This window comes from Macrobrachium nipponense, chromosome 1 (assembly GCF_015104395.2).
Source record: "Macrobrachium nipponense isolate FS-2020 chromosome 1, ASM1510439v2, whole genome shotgun sequence".
In the NCBI taxonomy this organism is placed as follows: domain Eukaryota; kingdom Metazoa; phylum Arthropoda; class Malacostraca; order Decapoda; family Palaemonidae; genus Macrobrachium; species Macrobrachium nipponense.
In genome coordinates, this window is record NC_087200.1 from 146,791,056 (window position 1) to 146,803,555 (window position 12,500).

Here is a 12,500-nt window from a genome sequence, read left to right on the forward strand (position 1 = left end):
CAGCTCTTCCACATGTGAAATCCTATGCATCCTGTTTATCTCAAGCATGCCTCTTAAACTTTTCATTAATCAATTTCTGATCCAGTAATACAAAATAGACTTGATTTCTTTCTGCTGCAATGTAATTATTATGGTGCAAAGTTATTGGGCCATTAGTATAATGGTCACTAGTTCAAAGGGGTTATAACCAACTGAGAGTCATTAGCGCATCTGCTGAGCACCAGCAGGACTGACTACCCATGTCAGAGATCCAAGAATCCTAATAACTTAAGGCCCGTGAAGAATATTCCAACATGTATTGTAATCTCTTCAGGGTTCTATCACAAGACAATGTAAATTCACCTTCAGGTATTATTTACTAAACTAGCTAAAAACTGTCGCTTCCAGTAAAAATTGTGTAATCTTTTATCTTTCCTAGAATACACAGGACAAAACAGTGTAGTATAAGAGCAAAAAACCAGTTACAATTCCATCTGAATTTGTTTGTGATATCTTAGTTGTTAAATGATACTGGAAATTCAGTCAACTTGCATCTTTTACATAAATCTTCATAACTTCCTCTCTCAAAGTGAGTAAATTATCAGTCAGGCTTTGACCAATGAAGTTAAAATAACAAAAATATTAGATGCCCCTGAAACCTTTATACATTAAGCCATTTCATTGTAGTAAATGTATATGATAAAAATCTTCCAGCATATTTCCAACAGAAATCATAATTTCATAAAATATTATTGTCACTTCACAGTTACAGCTTCAAACCTAACCACCTCAATGAAAATTTCCTTCTGTTATATACTTATTCCAAGTTGATGACAAGTTCTAAACAGTATGAAAAAGACAAGTCACTAGAAGAAACAAGCTACACTTCACTGGCGATGAAATTCAGTACATTGTAGAAACTTTATCAAAACTTCATTTTCATTCAGAAGCTTAAATTATGCACAACAGATGCTATATTCCATAATTAAAAAGCTTTCCTCTACTGACTTGGTGAATTTCACTTCATACTGGTTAATACAAGCCCAAATGACTATGGTCAGTATCATTTACATGATCTACACCGTGTAGAGGGAAAATAGTCTCACATTTAATGTTAAGGAATATAAAAGAGCAAATTAAGTTACTCTGTACAATACATAATAAATCATGCACTCTCATCATTCATATTTGCAACTCATAGCATTCCTTATTTTCATGTATACATATACACCAAAGATTCATACATTTTTCATTAATATTTTTAAGGATGTACAATACTAAAAGATAAAATATTACAGTTTGTACACTTTAGTATCAGTAGATATTTGGGTTTTTCTGCAATACATCAGAAATTAACATCACTAATCACCCTGATGTGGCATGATGAAATCAATGGGCTGGAAGTGATTAACTATTATATAGTGCTAAATTATATCAGAGAATGTAAGGTTTCACAAAAGAAAAGTGCACAGTTTCATAGAGTGCATGGAAGTGTATCTCAATAATAGTCTAAATGTACTTTAATAAAGTCTTCACTTTCCCATGATGGACAATTGCCATTGTAATATGAGTTAGTGTTCAAGTTGAGAATATTATTTTATAATAATATCAAAAGCTGGAATGCCATTTAAATATAAATGAGCTAAACCAAAATTAATGAATGATGAAATGATGCAATACAGGATCTTTAAAGAGCATTGTGTAAGTGTTCTGTGCTTTTTTTCATGTGGTTTAAAAAATAAAACATGGAATTTTCCCAAAAGCACAAAGAAATGAAAACCACACGATTCCACTGTGGCAATTTTAATTACATGGACAGAAATACTCATCCCTTTTCCTTGTGTATATTTACAAACCATAACCACCACCAAACAGTACATGATACCGCATTTCCCATGCTTTCATCTATCACTTATGAGTCAGAATGTTTTTATTCTAGTAGTCCACCAAATCATACACAATTTGCCATGGCTTTATTACACAAAATGTAACTGAATAATCATAAGTCTACTGTAAACAAGGCAAATAGTATTTTTCTTTTCATATGATAAATACCTCCATTCATGAAAGATACACTTGAAAACTTAAACATCTCACAAGTCTGAATGAAGAGTACCATGTTGTTACTGTCTCGTTCTTTCTTTGCAGAAAACATTAGTATTTAGACCTTGCTGAATTTGTTCCTGGGTCTTTAACATTCATGTTCATCTGCTGCTAGCGTAGGTCAGGCTTGCACTTGCACTCTGTAGTTAGAATCTCTTATATCATTTTTACCAGCGTTTCTATTGTTCCGTCGTTTCTCAAAATCGGGTGGTGGAGGATACTGGTCAATTTTGGGTGACTTGATTGTTGGAGGAACTGAAAAAAAAAAATCTTGATAAATGTATTTGGCAAATTTATTAATCTCGCGGTTGCTACCCTATCGTATGCCTGAATACGTAAAATAAAATTTAGGCCAAGCCCTGGGACCTATGAGGTCATTCAGTGTTGGAAAGGAAACTGACAAGAAGAGGGTTTTAGTGGTGTAACAGTAGGAAAATCTTGCCGTGGCACTATGAAACAACGGTTAGATACTCTACCCCCTAAAGGAGAAGGTAAGAGTCATGAAACAGAGAATTAAGCTCCTGCTTCCTGTTTATGATAAGTAGTATGTTTGGTATTACCAATGACTCTAAACTTTCCGTGTCAAAAATTTCTAAAAACACATTAGTAAACATTTATATTTGCAGTTTCCTATATCTAAGTAATTATTACAGCAAGGTTCAAATTTTTTTATACATCCTATCACTCCCTCTCCTACTAGTTACCAAATTGGTCTTTGGTATTGCTCATTTAACTTCATCATAGGGAGGTCTAATATTAAACGTTTACTATAGATTACATCCAAAACAGTGTTGCAGGTTAACACTCCAACATTTTATGTTAATTACCATGCACAATTATAAGCAAGTGATTATGGCCTACTGATGAACTCTGTAAGGCTGGACCCCATTGGCATTTATAACTTCAAAAGTGTACTGCACCAAAATGACAGCTACCTTGTAAGATAATCAGTTTTTAAGAAACTCAGCTATTAATGATAAATATTTTAGACAATCACAGCCTCACTGCCAAATCATGTACATGTCAAATTACATTAAAGATAAGAAATGCTTACTTGTTCCTCTGTAGTGTGCTAGTTGTTGATAGACTTGTTTCATCCTTTCAATGTTGTGCTGACTCTGCTTCATATGGTCTACCATTGGCATTGGGTAATCCTTTCCAATGATACATTTGGAGGCTCTCTGAACCGTCTCTGGAGCAGTCCAAGGCTCATGGATATATTTGGTTGGAAAGTTCTTAAGTACTGGCAGGTACGTTCTGAGGAGTACAATAATGTATTATTTAAAAAGGAATTATGTGTATAAATTGTAACAGCTAATACTATTAAATTTAATATTGAAACATTGCAGTTTTAACTTTTCCTTTTTTGTTTACAGTAAATTATAGTATACAGACATTTCCACAGTTTTTGGTAACTGAAAAAATTGGTAAGACTGATATTACAAAGAAAAATGCAGTGACTATGAACAAGTCAGCAAAAAAAAAAAAACTAATTTTTTTCTGTAAACCTTCACTATCAAAAGTTCCATAGAGTATTAAACTTTTCCTAGTACTGTATATTCAACACTATACATCGCATACATTAGCTGATCAATCATTTTTTTTATTTTTCAAAGCTGGAACAGTCCAGTAGTTGAGCTGTCCATTCACAGGAGGATCATTCATTCAATCTCTTCAAAGACTGATACACTAACTCGGTTTATCAAATGTTGGAACACAGTTCATCAGAAGGCTGGATTACTCACCCACTTTCACCGTAAGGTGGATGACTTACCCAAAGTTCTTTAAAAGTTGAATGTTTTCACCTTCTTATCTTATGTGACAGATGTTACAGTCCTTGACGAAGTTAGCGAGTGCCACATGACTGACAGAGGGTTTCTAGGTTCTTTCTTTCTTCTGCTAGCATGATTTACAGAACATTCTCCATACAAACACATGTGAGCATGTATACAATTAAACATGTATACAGCTAATGTTCTGCCAATTACTCACGGATTTAGATAAGTACACTGGTAAAAAATTGAATATTTCTGATTATTCAACATATAAAATTAGTCTCAAAGCTTCAAATATTTGAAGTCTTTCAGAAAGTACCACTTTGAAAATAAGTAAATATTCATACATGCATACCTAAAAATAATTCTGGAACAATACATGCCAAGTGAAAAACCATGTTTGTAACACAGGGCAAGTTCTTTCATACAAAACCATTAATCTAAATGGCTATATTTGTGTCCCAATACTACCATGTTCAGTCTTTTGTATGTAATACATAAGGGAGTTTCACTAGGCATCCACCATCTAGATTCTCTAATATGTCTCAAGCGACTTCTCCACTTTTCATGTAAAGAGATAAAACAAAAAGGAGGCCAACACAGGGAAGTCAAGCCTAGAAACTTAAGAAATAATAGTAAGGTAAATACAAAGCCAAGCATTAAAAACGCCTAAAAATGACCAAGGTCTCCTCATATATGAAAGTAAATTAGAACACAATCCACTTACTCTACACTATAGTACAAGTAAAATGTGAAAGTTGTTAGCACAGATGAGAGGTGACTAAGAGTACTGAAGATGAAAAAATGTGAAAACGTACAAAATGAAGAAATCATGGACTGAAATGAAACAAACACTGCAAAAAGGCTAAATTCCATGGATGATCAAAAGTAAATTACTCACAATAATCCTAAAGACAACATCAATAACTTATCAATACCTTTTACAGTAAATAAAAATTCACTCATCACTTACTAAGGGCACTTCAGTGAAAAGGCCTAAGTAATTATTAATAATGATAGAAGAGAAACACGGGAAATGAATGAGTAATAAGCACTGAGATGGTAATCCTTTGAGAAGAAAAGAAGTAGGAGAACAGTGAACAAAGCAGCTGGCATCAGTTAGGGTACACGAAAAGTGAGGAAGATCATTTTAACAAATCAGAGGATCCAAATAGAAAGTACTTGAGACTATCTTTTGCCTTACACACGAATGACTATGAATTTGGTAACATGTAATATACAAATATAGCTATATACAATTAACAGGGTTTTGATGGAAAACTGCTTTTTAACAAATATGCAGCACATAATCCTAACTTCTGAAGAAAGGGAGCAATAGCAAAACCTAGGCAACATAAATAATAAATGAACATTTCTGTGCAACACTCATATGTCAGTCACAAAATACATGATTAGCAATTAGTAAGGATTTTTTACAATAAAAAAAAACAATTAAAAAACATACTACTAAGATAACAAGCATCATTCTTACAGAAGATTATGTACATTACAGTACTTCGTTATCAAATGCTCTCTAATCACTGACAAGTAGTTTAGACAAAATAATGTGGGTCTTTGTTGTGCATTGTTTCAGAGATTCAAATGTGCTGATAATATAAATTTCTCTGATCTCATGTTGATTGCTCTGACTTGCAATCAAATGATGTTTGCCAATAAATTATCATATTTATATATAAAATATATATATTTATATATACAGTGGACCCCAGGATTCGCAGGGGATGTGTGCCACAATCTGCCCGAATGGCTCAAATCCGTGAATACGTACTTAAAACCCTCTTCTAAAAATACTTAGAACTACCCATTTTGATAGTTCAAACACAAAAAAAAAAAAAATCTAAAAGTGCTTATACTGGAGTATTTTAATAGTTTTAACACAAAAATTTCATTTTGAAAATACAGTAATTTGTGAATATTTTTCAATAAAAAGCACTGCAAATAATCTGTGTGTATGTTCCATAGAGAAATCTGTGAATCAGGGTGAGTGAGTGAGTGTGTGTGTGTGTGTGTGTGTGGCTTAAGCAGGGTCCACAAAACATCATTTACATGAAACATTTTGCAAATTTGCTCTGTGCATCTTCACTCTGCAAATTTACAGAATCTTTTTAAAAACAGTTGAGAAAAAAATATTATTTAAAAAAATTAATATAACTAAAAAAGTTTACAGCAACACAAATGACCAATACTTGATGCCGACCTACGTTTTCTGTTATGCTATATAAAGAGAAGCGGAATGTTAAAAGTTCAAAGACGGAACAAACTTTGACATATAAAGACTTGAGGGTAGTTCAGTAATCACTATGGCTTGTTCCACCAGTACATAATAGAAAATGCTTTTTATCCATGTTAGATCTCATGAAGGTCTGCAGTTTGTCCTTGTAGTTGAAGAATACACCAATCTTGAGTTAATTGATTGGAATTAATTTAATCTTAAGGCATCCAAATTCTTGTTCAATTATTTCTTTAAGTTTGGTTGAAAACTTGTTGTCTGAAATAAACAGGATTGTGGGAAATATATTTTACTTTGGGACATTATAAGAAGGTGTCGGATTAGAGAAGCATTGTGACAACAGCCTGTTAATTACTTTAAAAACTACATTTTCTGGATATGAGTTCTGTTAGAAAAATTTACTAAAAACAAAATCTCCTTGTGAAAAAGAGACCAACTCAAAGAAAATCGAAAAGCCTTATAAACCCAAGTGCATATGGAGTTTAAGAAAAGAGTGAACTATGAAGTTGTTAAAAAGTCCACTATATGTTTTATTCCAATACACAGATGCAGTAAATTCACCGCTGTCTCTGCTTACATTGATATGGTCCAGTTTCTGGACCATATTAATAATCAACACCAAAATATAAAGTTTACCATGGAAAAAGAGAAAAAATTTGTTCACCTTTTCTAGATATCAATGTAAGCATAAGACAATAGTGAATTTACTACAACTGTGTATCGGAATAAAACATACATTGAACTTTCTAACAACTATAGTTTATGCTAATAAGAATTTTAAACTGAATTCCAAACACACTTTGGTTTATAAGGCTTTTCGGTATACTTCGAGGTGGTCTCTTTTTCATAATGAGATTTTGTTTTTAGCAAATTTTTCTAACAGAACTCATATCCTGAAAATTTGGTTTTTAAAGTAATTAACAGGCTGCTGTCATCACACTCCTCTAATCTGACACCCTCTTATAGTGTCCCAACAAAATATATATTTCCCACAATTCTGTTTATTTCAGACAAGTTTTCAACGAAACTTAAACAAATAATTGAACAAGAATTTGTATGCTGCAAGATTCAATTAATTCCAATCAATCCACTCAAGATTGGCATATTCTTCAACTACAAGGACAAACTGCAGACTTTCATAGGACCTACCATTATTTATAAATTCAAGTGCCCGGAATGTCTCGGTATTTATGTTGGATCTTGCCATAGGTTACTGCAGTTGAGATATAGTAGCCATATGGGATACCGTTTTATAACAGGTCAGAAACGGAGTAAGCCAGAATTTTCTAATATAAAGAACCATGCCTCCATATGTAAAATCAAAGTGAATACAGTGCATTTCTCTATTATTGTGGAATAAGCCATAGTGATTACCTAACTACCCTTGAGTCCTTATGTGTCAAACAGCTTGTTCCCTCTTTGAACTCTATGTTCTGCTTCTCCTCTTTATCTAGCATAACTAAAGTTGTAGGTTGGCGTCAAGTCTTGGCCATTTGTTCTTCTCCTTCTCTTTACAATGCTTTTTGAGCACTGGGTCTTTTTTACTGTAAACTTTTTAAGTTATATTAATGTTTGTAAAGAATATTTTTTTCTTTCTTAACATTATTTTGAAAATAATTTCGGTAAATTTCAATTATTTTGGTATATTTGCAGAGACTGAAGATGCACAGAGCAAATGTGTAAAATGTTTCATGTAAATAAACTATTTTATTGCCTTTTAGATCATGTGTTTTGCAGACCCTGCTGTTAGCCTTTGTATATATAAAATATAGTATATATATGTGTGTGTGTGTGTGTGTGTGTGTGTGTGTGTGTGTGTGTGTGTGTGTGTGTGTGTGTGTGTGCGCGCGCGCGCTATGTTAATGGCAATCCGGTTTTATGGCACTTGTCTAGCAGCCTCCAATTGGCAATTTATGGTGCCATGATATACTTAACAGAGGTGCCATTTGCCGGTTATTGGTGGTTTTTGGTTATCAGCAACCCTCCAAGAACGGAACCCACGCCGATAACCAGGGACTGCCTGTACACACAGTGGACCCATTTTCGCACACCACTTTATCACAGATGATTTTTGTGGATTATATCTTTCAGTATTACAAGGGAACTTTCACCACTTTGAGAATATTTTCATTGAGCAATATTCACTACTTGCTGTATTTCATTTTATTTTCATTACTAAATACATTTTTATAAAAAAATATTTACTAATTTTCAAATAGCATCAATGTCAACAAAGCAAAATATCTATAAAATAAATGTTTAATAAAAATTCTGAGCCCCTAGAATAAAATTAACAATTTTACGATCTCTCTCTCTCTCTCTCTTTCATATTAGTGTTTTTGGATGACAGAGCATATTGTACAGTATCGAATATTTGCTAATTATTTAAATTTAATTTCCCAGTCAGCTTTTATTTGATTTGTATTCAAATTTTTATTACATTTTGCTGCGTTTACATTAATATTACTACTATTTGAAAATGATTAAATCATTGTTATAGGCATTTTTGTAGTAGTATATATACTTAAACAGTAACAGTTGAAGGAGGGTAATCTGACTTTTGGGTGTTTTGGGGTGCAGGTTTGGGGTGTATTTTGGTTTGAAAATATGAAATTGTTTTAGCATAATAATTTGAGGTATTTTTTTTACACTTAAATCATGCAGTGAACAGTTAAAATAGGCAGTTAAAAGCATTTTTGCTTAAGGGGTGCAGGGTATTTGGCAGTTATAAGCATTTTTAGAGGGGATTTTGCATTTTTGCTGAGGGTTCTGGGAACTATCCCCGCTAAAAAGTGGTGGAGCACTGTGTGTGTGCATATATCTATCTATCTATCTAATCTATCTATCTATCTATCTATCTATCTATATATATTATCTATATCTATTATATATTTGTATATATATATATATATATATATATATATATATATATTATGTATATATATATATATATTATATATATATATTTATTATACATTATATGAATTTTTATCACATCACCATGATTCACATACATGTATTAGGCTACAAATGTGAATTTTTGAGTTGATAATCATTTTGTCCTCTTGTGGATTCGAACCAGCGTACAAAGGAGAAATCAGGACTTCAATGACATTACTGACTCTACAAAGAAGTGTCGGTAATGTCACTGAAGCTCTGATTTCTCCTCTGTACGCTGGTTTGAATCCACGAGAGGACGAAATGATTATCAACAAAAAAATTCCCCTTCAGTTAACTTATTTGAAAATATACTAATTCCTAGGTAGAGGGAATTGAATATTAAAGGACATTTGTAGCTTAACCCTTTAACGCCAATTGGACATATTAAACGTCGACATAAATTGTCTGTCGGGTGCCGATTGGACGTATGGTACGTCGATAAAAAAAAGTTTTTTTAAAAATTCGCGGAAAAATACTTATAGGCCTACCAGGCAAAAACTTTTGAATCACGCGCCTTGGGGGATGCTGGGAGCTCATGGATCAAGGCGTTTTGTTTACAATCGTTACACAGGCGCAAATTTCTTTCTTATCGCATTAAAAAGTATCAGTGACACATCTCAGAAATTATTTCGTCACTTTAACATAATTTTTACACCATTTTAAATTAGCCGTTACATGGAGTATTATATATGAAAATGTGCGCAATTTTTATGTAGAATACAACAATAAAATACTCATGATTGTAGCTTTTATCAGTTTTGAAATATTTTCATATAAATAACGACAAGTGCCAAAATTTCAACCTTCGGTCAACTTTGACTCTACCGAAATGGTCAAAAAATGCAATTGTAAGTTAAAACTCTTACATTCTAGTAATATTCAGTCATTTACCTTTATTTTGCAATAAATTGGAAGTCTCTAGCACAATATTTTGATTTATTGTGAATTTATGAAAAAAAACTTTTTCCTTACATCCGCGCTGTAACTCTTCCGATAAATTTTTTTGTGCGATTGTCGTAATGTTTGCACCATTTTAAATTAGCCGTTACATAAAGTTTTATATATGGATATGTGGGCAATTTCATGCACAATACAACTAAAAACAACCCATGGTTACAGCTTTTATCAGTTTTGAAATATTTTCATATAAATAACAATAAGTGCCAAAATTTCAACCTTCAGTCAACTTTGACTCTACTGAAATGGTCAAAAAACGCAATTGTAAGCTAAATTCTTATATTCTAGTAATATTCAATCATTTACCTTCATTTTGCAACAAATTGGAAGTCTCTAGAACAATATTTTGATTTATGGGGAATTTATGAAAAAAAAAAAAAAAAAAAAAAATTTCCTTACGTCCGTGCGGTAACTCTTCAGAAAAAAATCAGAAATTTTTTCGGCCGATTGTTGTAATGTTTGCACCATTTTCAATTAGCCATTACATAAAGTTTTATATATGAAAATGTGCGCAATTTCATGAAAAATACAACAAAATAACTGAAGGTTGTAGCTTTTCTCATTTTCGAAATATTTGCATATAAATCACGATAAATAGAAAAAAACACACGTTCGGTCAACTTTGACTACCGAAATGGTCGAAAAAGGCAATTGTAAGCTAAAACACTTACAGTCTCTAGCACAATATTTAGATTTATGGTGAATTTAAAAAAAAAAACTTTCCTTCCCTCCGCACGCAGATTCCCCGCCGCAAATCTCCGAAATGCATTCTCGTAATATTTTCTCCGTTTCATATTAGGCGATTCATAGTGTTTTATAAATGAAAATGTGTGCAATTTTATGTAGAATACAACAAAAAATAATTGAAGGTTGTAGCTTTTCTAATTTTCGAAATATTTGCATATAAAATAAAAAATTTTAAAATTCTACATTCGGTCAACTTTAACTCGTCCAAAATGGTTGAAAACTGGCATTGTAAGCTAAAACTCTTACAGTATAATAATATTCAATCATTTATCTTCATTTTGAAACAAATTGGAAGTCTCTAGAACAATATTTAGATTTATGGTGAATTTTTGAAAAAAAAAAACATTTTTTTACGTCCGAGCGTTACGAATTCATGCCTCATTTTGTGATAATATTTTCTCTGTGTTGCTTTGATCGTTTTATAATGTGTTATATACCAAAATGATCTCAATTTAGTGTACAATACAATGAAAAAAAATTAACTCGTTAGCTTTAACCGTTTTGCTCACAGCACGATTTGAATACAATTATATATGAAATTTTGTTTTTGCGCTATCATATATCGCATTATTTATATATGATGATATTTTTTTCATTTCTGATGGTTGCATACTAAACTTCAGGCAATGAAAAAAAAGGAGCCAAAAATGAACTCTTAATTTTGAAAACTAAGCGCGCTGTGATTTTTTGAAAAAAATATTTTTTCCGCTTCGGCGCTCACTCCGAGACCCCCTCGGCATACGGGAGAAGATTTTTATTATACCCCTTCGGCGTTAAAAGGATAATGCAGATTATATATATATATATATATATATATATATATATATATATATATATATATATATATATATATATATATATATATATATATATATATATATATATATATATATATATATATATATATATATATATATATATATATATATATATATATATATATATATATATATATATATCATATATATATATATATATATATATATATATACATATATATATATATATATATATATATATATATATATATATATATATATATATATATATATATATATATATGCAGGTACACAATCCTTCATTCAAAATTCTAAAAACCAAATATATTTTGTGGAGAGTAGTGTCATTTCATAAGGTTGATAGCTTGCAGGCTAATGGCTGACCTGAATCATTTGGGTGTGTGTGGTGCTGCTCAGATTATTTTACTTATGAAATCCCAAGAACTGGCCTTTGAAAATCCCAAGATTAACAAAACATCCCAGGATAATAAAATAATTGTACATCTCCCAAGCCTCCGAGTCCTAAATAATCTCTACCTCTCTCAGGAGAACATGTTACTAATTTGAGTATCTTTAACCAATAGGTATTAGTACATATACACACTGTGAGTGTGTGTGTGTGGGGGTGATATTATAATGTTTGAAAAAATTTGCAGTGCATAAAGATAATAAATACATCTTTGGAAGGAAAAAAATTTGTCAGCCACATGGACTATAATGGTTGTGCCCATGAAGTTAACAGAAATGGATTAATATTCCCTCAGAGATTAAAGAGATTAATTTGTTTTGAATGTATGTCAACACAGCGTTATTAAATATCTTCTGAAGAAAAAAAATTATTTGTAGCAGAAAAATCTCTGAACCAACAATCTTGCACTCAAAGTAATGAGTGGGAATTCATTCTATTCTTCATGTAATTAAAAAGCTACGTAATGTATTAAAAAAGAATACAGCTAAAACATGATTGGC

The 12,500-nt window shown here is 31.7% G+C and overlaps 1 protein-coding gene across 1 annotated transcript in view; it reads right to left on the reverse strand.

Annotated features, from left to right (window-relative positions):
* Positions 1-1,271: 1,271 nt before the first annotated feature.
* LOC135219729 (cryptochrome-1-like) overlaps positions 1,272-12,500 on the reverse strand; it is a 163,722-nt gene continuing 152,493 nt past the window's right edge. Inside the window, exons 9-10 of the mRNA XM_064256737.1 lie at positions 3,137-3,339; positions 1,272-2,337 (exon numbers count right to left, since the gene is read on the reverse strand). Coding sequence (XP_064112807.1) covers positions 2,204-2,337; positions 3,137-3,339 — 337 coding nt within the window. The 3' untranslated portion in view covers positions 1,272-2,203. The remainder of the gene's footprint in view (positions 2,338-3,136; positions 3,340-12,500) is intronic.